General features: G+C 37.5%; 1 protein-coding gene across 2 annotated transcripts in view; it reads left to right on the plus strand.

The window, feature by feature from the left end:
* SLC4A10 (solute carrier family 4 member 10) overlaps positions 1-19,759 on the plus strand; it is a 57,696-nt gene that overhangs the window by 20,532 nt on the left and 17,405 nt on the right. For both annotated transcript variants that reach the window (XM_059820298.1, XM_059820299.1), the window contains exons 6-13: positions 9-109; positions 1,513-1,687; positions 1,866-1,999; positions 3,146-3,391; positions 15,314-15,419; positions 18,321-18,482; positions 18,731-18,844; positions 19,353-19,514. In XM_059820298.1, the coding sequence (XP_059676281.1) occupies positions 9-109; positions 1,513-1,687; positions 1,866-1,999; positions 3,146-3,391; positions 15,314-15,419; positions 18,321-18,482; positions 18,731-18,844; positions 19,353-19,514 (1,200 nt within the window). The remainder of the gene's footprint in view (positions 1-8; positions 110-1,512; positions 1,688-1,865; positions 2,000-3,145; positions 3,392-15,313; positions 15,420-18,320; positions 18,483-18,730; positions 18,845-19,352; positions 19,515-19,759) is intronic.

The following is a 19,759-nucleotide window of genomic DNA, read 5'->3' on the forward strand; positions in this document are numbered from 1 at the left end:
TCTGGTAGGAGAAGCGTAAGGTCCCAGGAGTCCCAAATGGAACTGCAGCCCATGGGGACGCCGAACAACCTGGAGGACACTCTGGACCAGAACTGCAACGCACTGGAAAGTTAGTGAAAACATGTGCAAAATCTTAAGTGTTCTAAGTGATGCTGCACTTCCAAAAGAATCATAATGGTCTGGTTCTCTCTCAAATGACTGGCTTGGCATATGATTTTTTCAGGCATTTTTCCTGATTTGCATACCACATAGTTGAAAAGGACAATACATGCTAATTTGCAGAGAGGGGGAGAGGGCAAGAGGATTTGAGTTTTCACATTGTATTTATTGCAAGCTCCTTTCTCTGTTATTTATAAAGGTCAGACCTCTGTTAAACTTGATTAATGTTCCTTATTTTCGTACAGCATGAAGGAAAAGTTGGGAATAGTCTTGTGCTATATATTATGAATGCTTACAACTATTTTGTAGTTGAAGTTTCTGGGTTGTGCAGCTCTAGCATTTCTTTTTTACGTCAGTAGGCCATGAAATGTCCTGGTACATGAGGCTATGATTACCACAGTGGCTGCAATATACACACATTGGAGGGAAGCATTTGCCCCAAGGAATACTTAAATTCTCTTGTCTAATATGGTGTGGTGTAAGTGCATCAGCTGTCAGTGGTTGCCTTAGTGCAGTGTAGTTGTGCAATAGACTTTTCATTTACCTTGCTGCCTCTTGATACTTAAATATCATTCCTACCTGCACAAGGCTAAAGATTCAGCTCCAATGTTGGTGTACACAGTGAGGCAGAGGAGATGATGGCCAGTCTGGCTGTAAGCTGTTCTCTCACCAGTGAACCTGGTAATTGATGGCTTGAAGGATCGTTCTAATATTTAGGAGATGGTGGCACTTTGTCTTCCTCTTTACTCCAGCAACTTGTGATACCTCAGGTGCCTGTGAGAAAAAGAGCATTGTGGGGATATTTACTTTAACTGTATGGTATATTGTAAGGGAGCATCTGTTCCTAAATATTTGATTATATTTAGCATAGTGTAAATGATGAAAGATGGCAGTTCTTGTCCTTGGAAAATTGTGGCCTACATTCAATTCTATCATCAAGTGTATTTAGAAACAGGTTCTCAAATAAAGAATGTGAAGCTCTATATGTAGACATGTGGGCAAATGGGCACTGTAGTCCTCTCTGATAAACAAATGCAAAGAATTATTTCACATAATAAATATAGGGTTTTATGTGTGGGAGCTAACAACTGTTCAGAAGTTTGGGGTCTGGATGATTAGATGAAGATTTTATAAAAGAAACATGCAAATTAGTTCATTTTAAAAACACAATTTCCTTATTGAAGTTACCAAGACAGCGTTCCCAGAAACTTTTTTCTGGGAGGGATGAATTATAAGAATGTGTCATTTGATCAAGGAACAATAGCTTCTCTGCAGTATATTTGAAGCAGTACTGTGAAGAAAGTTTGGTATGCCTTTTTCGTTAATTTGATCTCTCCTTTTTTTTTTTTTTAGATTTTTTGGAGGATTGATTTTAGATATAAAAAGAAAAGCTCCCTTCTTCTGGAGTGACTTCAGGGATGCTCTTAGTCTGCAGTGTCTGGCATCATTTTTGTTTCTCTACTGTGCTTGCATGTCTCCTGTCATCACATTTGGTGGTCTGCTGGGAGAAGCAACTGAAGGTCGTATAGTATGTGTTAAATCTGAACTTTTAAAACAAACTTTGGTTTGTGGTTAGTATTTTCTTACTGTTGCATAAATCACCTTTTAAATATTGGTGTTTCAATGTTTAGAAGACTACAGACTAAGACATTGCAAAAAGAACCTGTTTGAAAATTTATGGACGCTTCTCTCTGTATCATATTCAGAGTGCAATAGAATCGCTATTTGGAGCATCCATGACTGGAATTGCCTATTCTCTCTTTGGTGGACAGCCTCTCACTATACTTGGCAGCACAGGACCAGTTTTAGTGTTTGAGAAGATCTTATTCAAATTTTGCAAGTAAGTGAAGATGATGATACGTATGATCCCTCAGATGTTGTTAGGTAAAAGTAGAGACACTGAATCCCAAAGTTCCAACATCTGCAGAATAAGATCAACAGTTTGTTTTGGAGTGCTTAGGCTTTCAGAGTCTGAAAATTATGCAGTGACTGAGACAAGTGAACTAGTGGTAATGCAGAAAGGTTGATGGGGTTTTTTATTGTTGCTTTTTGTTTGTTTTAAAAAAAACCCCACCCTGTTTTGGAGGGAATGCAAGCTTCAGGATGTTAGTTTTTTTTGTTTTTTTTAATTGTATCATTTTCTACTCTGAAACAATACATTTAAATCTGTGGTTTATCTCATGCCTAACTCATACAAAAGGTGTTACCTCTCACCCAGGAAGTGCAGTGGCAGTGGTGCCATCTTTCAGTAGTCACTGACACAGACCCTGCCCTTCCTTCACCCGAACAGAGAAGGGGTGAAGCGTCATGCCAGAACAGCATATCCTGAGATTTATGTTAATGTGCTATACATGACATACCTCTGCCACAGTGTGGGTAAAAATTATGCCTGCATCTTGACAACCATCATGCTTCTCTGTGATCCTCTCTGCTTTTCTGCCTTATTGCTGCGATGGGGACTTCTGCATCAAAATCTCCTGAACCTCCTGAACAACATAGAGTAGGAGACCCCGCTTAGCACCTCAAAAGCTCTTTTTTCACCTTCAGGTAGACCTTTCATAATGTCACCCAACATATTTAGAGCTCTATTATCATATGCAATAAGCATAAAGGATTTTGATGAAAGTTGTTACTATAACTACTCTTGCAGCTTAAGAAGAAATTGGCAGGTGTTGGCTGTTCACAAGGCAGGATGCGGGATGAAAAGTGGGTGGACCTTATAGGCTTCACGTGTGTGACTACTTTCAAAGCTGCTTGCTCACTTTAGTAGAGATAGAGCTCTTTGTGTCCTGTTAATTAGGAGGAGAGCTCAGGTCAAGAGGTGACTTTAACAGTATCTTCAGTTCACAATAGGTAAATAATTTCTGATTCAGACTGTCCCTGGAATTGCATATCCCTAGGCAAAGGAACTTTTGGAGCTACCTCTTCTCCATTTACTGTGGCTGGACAAAAGATAAACTGTGTTTAATTTTTTACTTTTTTTTAGAGAGTATGGGTTGTCGTACCTTTCTCTGAGAGCTAGCATTGGACTGTGGACTGCAATCCTGTGCATCATCCTTGTTGCAACTGATGCAAGCTCCCTAGTCTGCTACATTACCCGGTTTACTGAAGAAGCTTTTGCTTCTCTTATATGCATCATTTTCATCTATGAGGCCTTAGAGAAGCTGTTTCATCTCAGTGAGACATATCCAATCAACATGCATAATGATTTGGATCTGCTGACAAAGTACTCGTAAGTAAGATTTCTTCTGTTAACACTGGGGTTTTTTTTCATAGGTTTTCTCTGTGAGCAACGTAAACGAGTGCGCAGCAGGAAAAGTTTGCAGTAGTTGTAGACTTAATATGTGGAAGCTGTTGAGTTAGGCATGATTCTGGCATATGGAAGTAGTAGTTACTGGAGGTACATGTACAAGCAGTACACATTTACTTAAGCTAAGTAAAAAATATCTTGACTTGGAGTTTGGAAAGGCTTGCACACGTGCAATTTGGAAGTCCTAGAATAAAAAATAGGACTTGGAGGGACCTCAGCTTTAGGTCTTCATTCACATTTTTATTTAATGAGGTATAACTCAATGATCTCTTACTATAACCTTGTACTGATGATTTATAATATTTTATTGGGTGTTCAGGCAACATTTTTATATCGTATTTATGTTTTTTTTCTTTCCAAATTGAAATACTGATCTATCTTAAAAGGATATAATTTGATGTACCTCTTTCATTTTAACCTCTCTGGCAGTTAAGGATCAAGCTTAAAGAACTGAAGTGGATTTGGAATTGATAGGTGCTTTTCAGCAGTGATTGATTTTCATCATAATCAATTTGTTTTTAACAAAAAGATTTATAATATGACTCCATTTAAGCAGCTTTACTTTATTGTGGAGTTTTGACAGGTAGTATTCTACTTGGGGAATAAAAAAGTGAATGGCTTTAATCAATATAGTTTCATTTAGAAGTAAAAACTCACAGACTTGTTGCTGTGATATGAGAACAAAAATGTTCCTTCTAGTAAAGGACAAGATCCTAGTCTGTCCTGAGGCTAATTAAGCCTGGTCACCATAGCAACTAAAATGACATTAAAAAGCATTTTCAGAGAAGATCCCCCTCCAGAAATGTCTTTATTATTTCACTGAACCCATTTGATCCCTCTGCATGAGCAGGGTGGGGCCCAAAAGGAACAATGCTTGAACAGTGCCATATCTTCTGTTCACTGGAAAAACAGGAGTGCCTCAACCAAATGTCTCATTTGCATTTTAAACTGGGAAAAACAAAACACAGCAACAGAGAAAACATTTGAGCTTTGTATATGTTATCCCTAGAAAAATAGTTAGCAAATCCTGAATCTGAATGCACATTATATACCTTAATACACAGAACAACTTAAATTATAGAAACTATAGTTCTTCTGTGACATACTCTCTCATCATGCTGAAAAAAATATTATTTCTCTCTAATAGTTTAATCAGTAGACAAAGGAATATTAATTTGAAGAGAAAGCAATAAGCATCAAGAATAGACCATGCATGCAGTTGAGGTTATATCCAGGTCTTATTTAACTTCACTTACCTTCTGTGGTCAGTATTTTACTCTAAAGAGCCTCACACAGCACAGTGTTCGTGGATTTCTTTTTCCTTTACCACTTCAAAGTAGTCGTCTCAAAGGGAAAGAGAATATGATGTTCGCACACGGTTTTGAAAAACAGATGTTGAGATACTATGCAAAGATAAAACATTTTTCAGAAACCATTTAGCAGGCAGAGCTGAGATGTTAAAATGTGTAATGAAAAGCATAAACACAAATGGAAATATGGATTCCTGGCTAGGTAGCTTTATTTGTGGTTAGCTGAATCCCATGATACTGCTTGAGATTTCAGGGAAATAAGATTAACAGTCTTGCTTGTATAGGGTTACAGTAATAGGTATCTCTATATTTTATGAAAGTGTTTTATCATCGTAGTCCTTATGTTTACAAATAAATGTTTTTGGTTTTATTTAAAATTCCATTCATTAATCAGAATCCCAAATTGATCTTTGAAGGGTATTGTTTACTCGCTGCCTGCCCTTGGTAACTGTCTTCATTGAATGTAGAATATGCAGAGCATGCAGAATGGTAAAAGAACAGCAATTGTCATCCTCCAGGTACAGCTATTGACCTGTCCTGTCCTACAGTGTTGGAATACCAGCACAACAGTTCTAGATTTTCCAAACACAGTTCCTGAAGGACAAGTGTCTTCCAGGTGTTTGGAAGAAAGATTTGACCGCTGCCTGGTGGTTTCAAACACATATATAGCTATCAAAATTAATTGATATAATAGCTTTGTAGTTATTTATGGGGTCATCATTTCATACCTATATTTTCAGTTATTCTTTCACTCTGGGTAGATAGTACAAATAAATTGACTTTTAAACTCTTGCATTACGTTTCACTTTCGGCATTTATGTTGTATCTTCTACTTGCAGCAATATCCTGTTTATTATCAATACCGTGTTCATGGCAACTGACTCCACTAATACCAGAATGACTAGCTGTAGACATAGTTATAGGCAGCATAGTTCTTATGGGATGTGGCTTGTGTTTTTTAACCTTAAAACTGATTGTTGGAAATGCCACTATGCATATTGATTATCTTGCAAGAGCACATCTGCCGATTCCAAGGATCTCTGCTCTGAACGCAGCAAAGTGGTAATTCCAGCTGCTTCTGTTCTCTCCCCCTCCCTTCTCCTTCATCTGAGTTTTTCTTAGTTCTTCAGAACTGGCCCCAACAGACTGGGAGAACAGAAAGATGTGCTTTGTTGGAGCAACTCTACATCAGCTGCCCAAATGACCAATGCTTTCACAGCAGGCTTGGTGCAACCTGAACTCCATGGGTTTGCTGTGCAGATACACATATTACTCTGTCCAGACACAAAGGCCATTTGCCTAGAACATGAAGGTATCACAATTATCATCCCCACAGGTTCATCACAAGACAAGACATTTTAAATAACCCTTAGTCCCTGCCCAAATGTCTGTACACGTCTCATTTCCAGAAAGGTCAGAAACTGGAAGATGAATAAGCATAAAAGCTTACTTGAAATAAAGATCTTATTTTTATGTTCTTGAAGTTGGGGAATATTGCTTTCATAAGGAGTTAGAAGCTTTTTCTGTAGCATCAGACTCCAGTCCTTCTACTTGTAGTTTAAATGGGTAACAAACTTGGGCTGAAACTGGTCCTGTCCTTAAAGGACCAGCATACTCTGTTACAGAAGCTAATTAGTATCTGCTGTTTTGCTAATTAAAACAGCTGTTTGCATTTTCCTCTTTGGGGATTTTAAAGACAAGTTTTTAATTGTTAGTAAAGCCTTGACAGTTCTTTAATTAGCAATGGGTGAACTTCAAAAGGTTGAGCAACTCATTTCTCTTTGAATGCTCAGCCAAAGCTTATGTAAAACTTTATCTTGGATCTTCAATTCTATGCTAGAAAAGTCAGGTTATACTGTAAAATTTCTGTGTTTTCTGTATTCTGCCTGTTGCCCACTCAAAAAGTTGATGATAAATATGTCAGGACACTGTATATATTCGATGCTTTCAGCGTATGCTGCGGCCCAGCCCTCCTCTTTTCTCCTATGGGCTTTCTGAGGATGCTCTGACATCCACAGGTAGTCTGTCTACATCCTACTACTGTTGCCTTTGCCCTGGTGAAGACATGAGTTTGACCCAGGAAAAGTCATTGGCATGCTGTTAGTACTGTCCTTTGGAGTACTAGAAAGACAAAGAAAATGGTAATTTAAAATGGTTGGTATTTCAACCAGATTGGAAACATATTTCAAGTAAGAAAGAAAATGCATTCTGTATTTTGGGTGAGTTTGAATTCTGTTATAAGCAGTCTCTGTTGCAGGAGTTTGATGTAAAAGACTGTACTGCATGCATCTCCTCTTATATTTAAAAGTATAGGAGTCATTACTAGTATCTGCCATAACATACCTTAGAACACTATAGAAAGAACATTCAGAACAGTTGGGTTTTTTTGTTGTTGTTGGTTTTTTTGGTTGTGTTTTTTTTTTTTTTTTTTTAAATCAAGCTGACCTAAATAGTTGAAAATCAGCTGAAGGTCCTCCTAAAAGATTTCTTAAAAATTCATATTTATCATTTTACCATTTTAGGTAGACAATATGAGTTTGAGTTTGTTACAGAATTCTATCTCAAAAAGACAAAAGTATCTTTTGTTGCACGATCTAATTAATGTAGAACTAGTCCCAATGCACTTTTTACTTGTTTTATTTATTATACTTGTTTGTTACTCTGTGTTGAAATACTGGTCCTAATCGTCAGGAGATCTACTTGCAGGCAAATCCATTCAGCATTTATATGTAACTTTTTCCTAAACATTATCTTTACCATACGGATGATAAAGAATAAGGCATTTAAGAGCTATATCAAAAGAAGGATACCCTGATTTTCAGGGTGCTACTGTGCTGCAATTTTTTCTTTTTAAACTGCATTGTTTTGTTGTTTTGAAGGAATTTAGATACAGTAGCTGCATTGTTTATTAAATAAAATATACATACTTTTTGATCTGGGGTTTTCCTTTCTTTCTTTCTTTCTTTCTTTTTTATTTTTTTACTGTGACCTTTTTGTATTTGTTATGCCATTAGCATTTGTAGGTTGGCATAGCAACTCTTATTTCTGCACTCTCCTCCTCCTGCTTTTTCCTACCCCTGTAGCAAATATACCTCCAGTTAGTGAATCCTGCCTGGAACACTGATGCACAGCAGTTTTAATGTGTACATTAAATATTAGGATATCATTTTTGCTAGGAAAGGAGAACCCCACAACTGGGTGGATTAAAAAAAAGGTTCTCAAAAGGCAAACAAAATAAGCATTGTGGATGAAAGGAACGTGATTTAGAAAGCAATCCTGTATTCTTTAAAATACAAGGATTTTAAGATAGTTATCTCAGAATACAGAAGATCAATTATTTCTCAGTGTGAGGTTGCTTAGATTTTGGGACTTTATATACCTTTTGTTTTTTATTAATTCTTTTTTCAGAGTGATGAATTCATGTTGTTTTTAATAATTCTTTACCAGAAGTTACTCAATTATTAACAGATTACATTGAATAATTTTAAAGTGATTTCTTGGCATAGTAATATGCATATTGCAATCTGTCTTGGTATTGACATGCACTTAAGCATTAGGAGTAGAAAATCCCACTCTGATGTAATTAAGGAGCCAAGATCATGTCAATCTCAGTATCTTTTGCAGGCTATAGAAACTATTGCTTCTAGAAGGCATTGTGAAGATTAGTTTTGTGCATACCACTGTTCGCACAAACAAGTTTTAAATCTTTCATTATCTATATAACTTAATCTAAATACATTATTATTGGTTGCAAGTTATGTTGTTTTATACCCTGTATTCCTTAAGCTGCGGGTGGAATGAGAAGACTCAGTGATGATGAGCACAGAATTTCTCATTAGGATCCCAGGCATGTAATTGAATTCCAGTTCCTGTAATGATTTCTTTGAACTTAGCTATGAATATAGATTTTCTTCTCCCTTTCCTTATAGGTTTTTTTCCTTACAACTGTGCCATGTCCTGTGTGTCTTTCCCTAAGAATGTCCCTCTTCTTCCCAGAACCATGCAACTGCCATCATTGAGTTTAACTGCTGGTTCCCTTTTGCTTCTTGACAAACCCTGGAATCCAGAAATGATTTTTCTTTATTCCATTTGTTCTAGGACTTCCCTATGTCTGCCCAACCCAATTGACACATTTTTCTCTTCCTCCCTCTTTTGAGCCCAGGGCGTGCCCACCTTACTTCCTTCTTTCCTACTACTCATCCCCTCCACTTTGGAAACAGATCTCCTTGTTAAGCAATTCTCCACAGCATTCAGTTTGTAGTTGATAGCTGGTCTACACAATGTCTTCAAAATCTAGAAAGGCTTACATAAAATCCTTGGGTGGTTTTGTTACAGTACATTTATGTATATTGATACAGTACCCCTGAACAATCGAAACTTAAGCTCACCATATAGCATTATTGTATATTACAGTATATTATTTCTGAACCAGCATTATACTGAATCTCTTCTCCTCAGGTGTATGTTTTCCTGACTTTGAAAGCGGTGTGAAGTGACATCCTAGAACTATTTCTCAGTCAAAGCTTTCAGATTGAATTGTCAATATACCATGTAATTACACTACTTTTCTGCATGTTAACTTCTATGTATGGCAGTTACATACCGTAGTACTGCTAAGAGTGCATGGACTGCATACTTCACCAGGCAGCTAATAAAGACCAACATTTATGAGTGACAGTCAAGGTCAACAAAACTACAATGTGATTATAAATCTGTTTTATAGACTTTCCCCTTGACAGAACAACGTTCTCCTCCTGATGTGCTATCCAAAGAAACCCGATTCTTTAAGATTTCTTCACTCTAACATCAGTGTGTCGTCCGTCCCCCCCCCCCTCAGATTTATCCCTGTGTGAAATTGTTGTGCTGCTGAGTGCACTGTCTAGGTACTTTTATAGGCTTTTCTGTTTTCCTCCTCACCTTCACCGACTAAAGTATATTGACTTCCAATTTTAGAGAATATATGTGGATGCCTACTGATGTTCATGATTGTCAGAGATGGGCTACTTAACTTAATGACTCGATGGTCTAATTCAGGATGGCAGATCTCATGAATAAATAAAGAAAAAAATCTTGTCTTGCCATGACAGCTGTGCTTTGAAAGGGTTTTGTGATACTGAGAATAGAACTTAACTGACAAGTCCATTTCCCATCAGTATTAATTATTTTGTTTCCAGTCTCTTCTCCACTGAGACTTTGATTTCGTCATTATGAACGTTGACATGAGAGAGAATAAAGTAAATATAATGCTAGGGATATACGGGTGTTGGAGGCATGGGACAGCAGAGAAGTCGTCATCTGTGATACTGTTGTTGTCCCCTTCCCATAGCAGTTGTTAGACAAACAGAAGGACTCTGCGAGTGCCCATAATTCACATGAAAATGGTGTATTGTGTATTTGGAGACAACCTAAACATGCATAGCATTCTGTTATTGATATACTTTCCTTCAACCTTGTAAATGCAGCATAAAGAATAGTTATGCATATATTCTAATACCTTACTTTTAAAACAAAATTGGTGATGTTACCTTCCATTTCATACCATCTTCTTATTCTGTCTCTGTTATGTGATCAGTGCAGAGCACACATGTAGAGCATACTCTGTGTTGTAGGGGAAAAACTTCCTACTCATACTACCAAATACGTGTTCGGATATTCAGTGAGACATACTGTTTAAACAAGCACATTCTGTAACTTATGTGTCATACTTGCCTGTTGTTTTTTTAATAATATAAATATTCATATTGAGCAAATCTCATTTTCTATCTTAAGTGAGCCAGAAAGAGATTTTGCCCTTCTAGGAAGGGGAGATGGTATGTTGGCTTATCATGAAGAAGCTGCAGTTGCATCTTTTATAGATCAGATCCTTAGCTAGTATAAATAGGTGTAGCTTGCAATAAAATAGGTGTAGCTTGCAATATGTACATGCTGGAAAAATAGGAGCTCCAAAACAGTGCCTTATGAATTAGATAAAATCATCAATAGTAAGTGCCTCCTAGTCTTGAAAACAACATACTGAAAAATGGCAGCTGCCTAGGGATGAACGGCCATGAGGCTTTCAAAGGAGCTGCACCATTTAAGTGTATTTTATTTACTCACAGAAACACTGTGCAAGGCTCTTGTTCGAAGCTCTTATACTGGCTGTAATGGCAGCAGAATGGACTAGCACCATGCTGCATGTTTAAAGTCTGTGTGGGGAGGAGAGTGCGCATGACAGGTTAAAGAGAAGAAAATGATGAAGAACAAGCCTGAAGAATGGGGGATGAGAGGTGGAAATTAGAGGGATTCCCCCACCAGACCCAGGTTAATTTCAATTGAACAAATAGGCCTAGGGAGTAAGTTTCTTGTTTGGCAGTAAACAGAAAGTTAGTCAGGATGAAAGCATTTTTAGTACAGAAGCTTTTATCTGTCTAGTTGTTGAACAACAACAATGTTTATCTTATATTGCTGATCTACAAAGGAAGGGGAAAATATTGCTCAAGTTTACATAGAAAATAACAGGTTTCTGATTTACTAACCTGTATTCCCTTTCCCATTGTCCAAAGAAAGAGGGATCAAACGGACAGTCTTTTTGGTGCTATTAAAGGTAGTAATAACTCTTCTTTTTGCAGAACAAGGAACACTGCTTGTTGCCTGATACGTCTTGAAGGTGCTGTTTTCAAATCCTAGCTCTGTTCTTTGAAAACAGGGCAAGTTGTTGTACACAGTGAAGTTATGATGGCTGCCTCTAGTTAATGAAATTTATGAAATTGAGACTTATGAAACAAAAGCAAAAAAAGCTAGGAAAAATTTGGGGAGGTTGGGAGGACAAAGAAGGAAGGGGGGTGCCATCAGTGACCTATACAGCCTATACTGTTACAGTTGTATTGGTGGTGCAGATTTAGCTGAAGTCTTGATCCTCCTGTAAAGGGAGAGAGGTACAGACTCCAGAGGATACCAGTTTGTCAGCCAGTCCTAAAATTTATTATTTCTAATCTACCTTTGTTCCCCATCCGGATTTGCCAGAGATTTCTTGAGCACCTTGGAAGATGTCAAGACAGTAAAGACTCCTTGCTCTGGTTATTTTTATAGCTAGCAGGTTCGGGCCACTATTTTTCTGTTGCTTTCTCCTTTTGTCAGTTCTGATCTTATGACAGTTCTCCTGCAGTTTCCTGAAGACTTTCTTGTCTGAAATGGCTTGTTTTTCTACCTCAGATTTATAAGCCACTTTGTAATAGGCTGTACTAGATGTTTAAGTACCCTAGAAGAAAGCAAGCTCCACTGATTTCTGCCTAGCTGCAAAATGCGGACATTTTAAATACAGAAGGGAGTGATCTGTGACTGGGTATCTGGTGCCATTTTAGATCTCTCAGCCTCCAGCTGCTGTGAAAAACAAAGGCATGAGTCACCATAGACCCTCTCACATATGTGTCAACCGATCATGGATGTCACAGATACCATGGGGTATATAGGCACCCATGTTTAGACATCTGAATTGCTCCCAGGAGATCAGAACATCTTGCAGTAGCCAAAAGTGTAAAGACACAAAAAGAATTGTTTTGTCATCAGTGTGATGAAGTGGGTCTATTATGAGATTGGCAGCGGAGATTTCTTTTTATTTTCACTGTAGTGACACCTATGTTTTTGCCACCACAACCAATGTCAGATTCTTCCTTGCCTATACTCTAGCCATGAAAAAAGCAGTTTCTTCCTAGCCATGATAAAAGAGAATCAAATGAATCCTTCTGTATCTTTTAGCATAACAAAGATGATTCCTGATTCCTTATCTCTTAAAGGCATGGGAGTATGTTGCTAAGTTGGTACTGTATTTGGAGCTGAATATGTTGCTTAGAAAATATAGGTGTATGTATAGTCTCTTGCTCATTGGTAATAGCATAAACTCCACATAGATCTCTTGTAGCGGGCAAGTGCTCAGCAATTTAAAAAACTTTACAAGAACTTAAGAGCATTTGAACCTCCAAGAGGCAATACATTTTTACTTTTCCAGCCTTCTGAGTAATATTTTATCAAGAAAATAGAAAGATGAGTTAGTGGTTAACAATTCAATGTATTTTACTTTTTCTCCTGAGAGCTGACCTCTCAGAGTAAAAAATGACAATGAAAGAGTCTAGAAGTTTTAAAAGATTAAAGTAGAAAGCCTTATTTCACTAATGTGAGTTTCTCCTTCCAGGTCAGCTGTGTTGGGAAATACAGTCATCATTGAAGCAATTACATCTGTAATGAAATTTCACGTTTTGGTAGATAATCTTTTATGTTCTGGCACTGAATGGTACCTCCAGTTGTATTTTCTGGGCTGGACAGGGAGTATCCTACTGTCTCATGTTTCTATAATGTTAAGCAATTAGTGGGATGCTGGAAGACAGTGTTGGCAAAAGGCATATAATATTGAAAATAATACAATGTTACAGAATGATCTTCTCAGTAGAAAGCGGGATCTGATCTTTACATTTAGGGCCTAATTCTGCACCCATTCAGTGACAAAAGCTGGGTGCAGGGTGATTCTGGTCTGCATTGGTGGAGTTTGCACAAGTCACTTACTTGCTGATGAACAATCTGCCATTGGTAAATGCCTGTGAAACTTGGTAAAGGCCAGACTGGAATGCCGTGAAGGAGGAAAGTGGTACTGATACAGAAATAAACAGGGTGATGATCTCATCTGAAGGTGAATTACTTGAGCTGTATTAAAGTATAGCTTCAGTTGTCACATTTCTGACTAAGGGAATAGAAATCTTGGCTTCTCTAACTTTTAAATGTAATTTTACAGTTTGCAGCAAGCGTAGCTGTACCATGTAGTGTTGGTGACATGCACAGTCTTCCCTTCTAGTGAGAAAGTGACTGAGATTGAACAGCCCACGTCACCTTGGCCTACTGTAATCAAACCCCAATGGGCCATCGCCCAGCGTCTGGCCAGTCTGCAATCGGCGATGGACATCAGGGGGCAGGGAGCTCCTGTGCTCACAGGAAACAGTAGTAACCTGAAATAGCCACCTCTGTATTGTTGCATGAACATCAAAAACTCCCTTGTGATAACATAGACGTACCGTCTGTTGACTTTATTATGCTACTGTAGCTCACTAGTAGTGATGTGCTTCATTTAACCCATTTTGTGATATTTTAAACGATGCATCGAACACACATTCATTCTGCACTTGGGGCCTAATCCAAAGCATATTAAATATGTTTGAAAGATCCAGTCTACTTCAATGACTTTTGGCTCAGGCCCTCTATTTCTCTGAATGCTGTTGCTTTTTTTTTTTTTCTTTCTCTTTTTGTTCATGGGCTGTGAGGGTTTTTTCTTTCTTTTCTAAATAGCTGCATTTAAATAAAAGCAAGGAGTTGCACAAAGACAACCTGCATCTCTCTCTGTGTATATATTAAATGCAGCTGTTGTCACATGTATAGTATTGTAATCGAAATACTGTGGCACTGTTCTGTACTCATAATGTAGATGGTAGAATTTCTTATATAGAAAATATTACAAATCTAGATGAGAATTGTCATTTTGTGGAAAGATAAACAGCTATAGAGAAAATAGATGGCGTAGCTAAGTGAATAAACCGATACTCTTCTAGGACTGGAATGCAAATGTATGCTTAATGGCTCTCTACTCTATAGTCAGATGTTATCCTGTCCCCAGCTACTCCTGAAAACTTTATCAGAAAAGAGAGTACAGAATTTATTTACAGCCATAATAAGCACATTAAAATACTAGCAGGATAGATAGTACTATGGATTTTTAAAGTAGGATTAATTTAAAGAGAACTGCAAAGCACACTTGACATCTTGGAACCTACAGAGTATCCTGCATATTTTGAAGGCTTTGTCAAAGAAAAAGCCTCCCACAGTCGCTTCAGAGGCTTTAAAGACTTAATTTTGATTTTAAATTGCCTTTTTGCAGTACTGTTCTCCCACACTGCCTCGTCATGTTTTGTATGTTAAAATACACAATTTAAAATGAAAAGCATGCTTTTAAAGCAGCTGTGGGGAAAGGAAAAACAATGGACATGCAAGTTCGTGGTGCTGGTGACCTCGCAGAGCCCTGTCAGTTGACCAGCCAGTTTGGCAGTTTTTCACGCGAAGGCATTCTGGTAAAGATAAAGAAAGAGGATGCAGACGGTTTGCATTTGAGAAATGTATCAGCCTGGAACTGTGCATAGCATCTAATTCCCATGTAGGGAAGTGTGAAGGTATAAGAGGGTGGAACAGGACTGACACATTCTCAGTATTACGAACTGTGTTCGGAAGTATCAAGAGAACAGGAGGAAAATAGGCAGAAAAACTTACTGTGGACAGTGGTTTAAATATGTCACGTTACGTACTATATATGCATATGCACCTCACAGCAAATCGTACTCTACTAATAGCACTAGCTACTGAACTACAAACTGCTTCAAAGCATGCATTTACTGAATTCATTTGAACTAAAATTGTCTGGCAAAGAAGAGCACAATTTCAATATGTCATAAAGTTGATAATTTGGATTAATATCTAATACAGCTTTTATTATTAATGAAAAAAATACTGTTTTTCTTTTCAGATGCAATTGTGTAGAACCAGAACATCCTAGCAATAAAACCTTACGATACTGGCAGGACTACAATATATCTGCATCTGATGTGTCATGGGGGAACCTAACTGTGTCAGTAAGTGAAATATTGGAACTTAATAAATAAAGGCATAAGCATAAATAATTTTGTCTCTCCTACTGCAGTAAATATATTGGAAAAAATACCATGTTTTTTCTGATCATATTTGTTCAAATAAAGCATAATATATACTTAACTGAACAAAGATTTACATAGACTTTGTAGCATTGTCTCCTTTTGTAAGCATTCTGCAGCCTTTGATAGTACACATTAAAGCAAGTATGTGCATTTTGTGCCCTGCTTTGGAAACTTTTTGACACACTAGCGCAAGAGTTTGACTGAGATTAAGTCTAAACATGTCAAATGACAACGGATTTGTCCTAAATTCTGCCAGATGGCAAAACCAAAGTTCCCTTGTGTAGGAAAGACTCAGAAGCATTTATTTCCCCTAAAACATTCTTACAGCTGTTCGGGCTATAAAGGAGAGGAAGGGAAGAAATTCTGTAACATTTTCTGTTCAGTGACCAAATTTCTCTCTTACGTAGGTCTTCAGTGTTATGTATGTCTTAGTTGTGTAATTTTTTTCTAGGGGGGTCGACAGTTTGGGGAGCTTGCATGGATATGTAACTTGTTTCCAAACGGTACGCTTTTCTAGGTTTAAAGGGTTTATTACTTCAGGTTTGCCTTCTTTAAAGCAACATTTAAAACTAGATTGAAATGTCATATCGAGATCAGGCCACCACTTTTTCTCACAAATGGATCATTTCATTACACAGTCAAAGAGAACTGAGTGCAAAAGACACCAAACTGAAGGGTTCGCTCAAAAATATAACTGAATTAACCCCATCGTAGGCATAACCAAATGAAATGCTTAAAAGCCAATCCAGTGGACCATCTCCAGCAGATACTGTTTTTTCTTTCAAAGGCAGGAACGCAGAAGAACTGGTGTCCTGCTATTATGAGTTAAGCAAGAGCTGCCTTCCATGGCTGCTCTGTCTTGATAGCAAGGACTGTTCCTCAACTCTGTTGGTGTGGCAACAGTAGAGAGAAAGTTGAGAACTGCTGGTCTGAGGGATTCCAGCAATCCAGAATGAATATTCTCAAAATTGCAGCACACTCTTAAGAGCATCTGTGCAGGGGCAGACTCCTCCTCTCACTTTCTCAGATCTCTGACAGTGTTTTTCAGAGTACATTTGCAGCTGAGGAGATTTAAAATAACAGATTTTGTTTTAACTATAAATGTAAAAGACTGGCTGCATTATATAAAACCCTTTAAAACTTCTGTAAAAGCTTATTACCGAAACTTGAGTTTGCATGGGTAGCAGTATAACTGACCGACTTTTCCCGTCAGTCCCTATAACTGTCCAGGAAATAACTGAAATTTTTTCTTGCTTTCATGTATTTTTTTCTTGCAAGTATCATCAGGAAACTTCAATTCTCCTGTTCTAGAGAATTGCAGTAAAAGATTAGACCTAGTTGTCTCTAAATGGGGTCAGTCTCACCCCACTGTCTTTTTTACTGCTTGTTTCTTCCTGTTGTTTCTTGTGTCTGGTTTAAAAGTTTCAAGTTTCTGAAGATCTGGGTTGGCACTCTCTCTTAAAAACAACAGTAGGACCAACATTTTTTTTTTTTTGCTATCTAGGACAAAACAAGTGTGAGCAAAGTGTTTATTCTGATGGTGACAAAATACTATTCAGTAGGTATATGATGAAATTCATCCCTGTGCCAACATCAAGGTCTAGCTCAGGCCAGGACAAGTTTTCTATTTGATGTCCCAGAATCTCCTGAGAATTTTTTTCCAAGGTCTAGCTCAGGCCAGGACAAGTTTTCTATTTGATGTCCCAGAATCTTGAGAATTTCTTCTGGATTTCCTGAGAATTTTTTTCCCTATCTAAAACCTTTATTTCATCATCAGAAGTGCATCATATTTATCCCAGGTTTACTGCTATACCAGTATAAAATTTTTTGCACTCCTTTGTCTCACAGTCGTCAGATAGCAGCCAGCCTTTGTTCAAAGCCGAAGTTTCTCATAACATGTCAAGCCAGTACTGTGACATGAGTCTGAGGAGCCAATGACCCAGTTCATTTGATGCTAAAAGATCCTGATCTGGCCGGATATTGCTGCCTGGAATCTCTGATCCTGTGTGCTGCATTTCTTTTTGCTTAATATGTGTAGGAGGGATTTGGGAAGGAGAAGGAAAGGATTGCGAGTCCAGAGCTTGTAGCTCACATTTTTAGAGCTACTCTTTTATTTCTCTGCTTGTTACCTTGGAACAAGTATGATTTTAAACAACTAAAGGACGGTATTGGAGAATTACTAGATATGTTTTCTACTGTATCTGCATATTTGATCATATATTATATTGGATCGAATTAATGTTATAGTTTTGGGTTTTGCTGCATTTTATCAGCTCGCTTTTTTTTAAGGAAAAGATAATTTGTGGAATGTGCTGCCCCCATGTGGTATTAAATGTATTGGTCGTCTTTTAGGCTAATACTGTACATTCTAAGTAGCTTTTTCTTGAATTGCTCAGCCTGTGAAGTTAAAACAAAAAATCAGTTCTTGAGAATGCACCAGGAGCAGCCTTTCTCTTGGTAGCTTTTGAACTTCACTTTCCTCTCTTGGAAGGAATTAGGAAGTGCAAATCTGTGTTTGTAAACAAAAAATAAGTGTACTTGTTCAGTTTGAAATAAATCTGGTTTTATATTAATGACTTTATGGTATGTCTTAGTGACTTCATCATTTGATACTGGTGAAAAAAGATTCTTTTGAGGGTTTGAGAGTTTTCCATGCAGAATACATACAAATGTTAGGAGTTTTAATTTTAAAAAGAATAAAATGATTTTACTATTTCTAGTAATACAGTCCGATTGCAATTTAGGAAAGTAATTGGAAAGATAATACCAGTGTAAGCATGGCTGTTTTTCAGAACAATACTACTTTGCTCTCCCTGATAGGAATGTAAAAAACTTCATGGAGAGTTTGTTGGACGAGCCTGTGGTCATCATGGCCCTTATGTTCCAGATGTCCTCTTCTGGTCTGTCATCTTATTCTTTTCTACAGTAACGCTGTCATCCACACTTAAGCAGTTCAAAACTAGCCGATACTTCCCAACAAAGGTGTGTGCCATTTTTTTAATTCAAAAGTTGTCATTAGTCATGTGTAAGCATGAATTCCATCTGCATTGCAAATTCAATTAATTGCTGGTGAAGTGGACACTGCATCTTTTCTCTGTTAGAAAACTGTATCAGAATAAGCATTGTTTTGAGCTGTAAGTACAAAATGGCTTAAAACAGTGAAGAAAAATAAGTCCTAAATCAGACATGAATGTTTTGGTTAAAATTGTTGTTTCTCTCAATAATCATAGGTACGATCTGTTGTCAGCGATTTTGCTGTCTTTCTCACTATTTTGTCGATGGTTTTAATTGACTATGCCATTGGGATTCCATCACCAAAACTTCAGGTTCCAAATGCTTTTAAGGTAATTTGTTGATAAATTGCACTGCCTTATTATTTTGACAAAGTAGTGTGCTATAGTGGGTTTATTATATTTTTTTTTTTTATCATCAGGGAGTAGTGATACTATTCTGAATTTTTCGTGTTCACCAAGTAATATTCAACCTCTCTGATTAGCCCATGTAAGTGAGCCTCTCCCATCAGGCCCCTTCATGCTGCCTAATGTCTTCTGTGTGCGGACCAACCTGGCTCAAATTACCCAAATCCTAGACTATTGTAATGTTCTGGGGCTCCTTCCAAATTCTGGGCTCGCTGTATCAAGTACAACCAAGTCTGTAATATCGCAGATGATTTTATTATATGTAAGTTCTCTTTTTGGTATCACAGGAAGTTTAGCATTTTTCTGTGCTCTTACATAGATTCATTTTAAAGGAAATCATATCCTAGTAATGTTTTTGTATGTATTCTTGTGAAGTTGAAATGTAAATAATCCTTAGAGTTCTGGCTGGTCATGCATGACTCTGTTTTTATAGCCCACCAGAGATGATCGTGGCTGGTTTATTACTCCTTTGGGGCCTAATCCTTGGTGGACAGTGATAGCTGCTGTAATTCCAGCCCTGCTTTGTACTATCCTTATCTTTATGGACCAGCAGATCACAGCTGTCATTATCAATAGAAAAGAACACAAACTGAAGGTATTCAGTCAAATAGTTGTATTTTCACTGTCATTTTCTGCTTCAGGTTATGTAATGTACCTTAATCTACTTCAGTATGCTAATTTATTATATTTTACGTAGCACCCCTTTAAATTGTTATGCTTTTTCTCTGTTGGTCTGTGTAGTGCCTGTGCCCTGTGTCAGTGATTCACTGCCTTACAGAAGTCTTTATGAATGAATGTGATTTGGAACACAGATTCTGAATCAAGAAAACGCTATCCTCT

This window comes from Gavia stellata, chromosome 8, assembly GCF_030936135.1.
Source record: "Gavia stellata isolate bGavSte3 chromosome 8, bGavSte3.hap2, whole genome shotgun sequence".
In the NCBI taxonomy this organism is placed as follows: domain Eukaryota; kingdom Metazoa; phylum Chordata; class Aves; order Gaviiformes; family Gaviidae; genus Gavia; species Gavia stellata.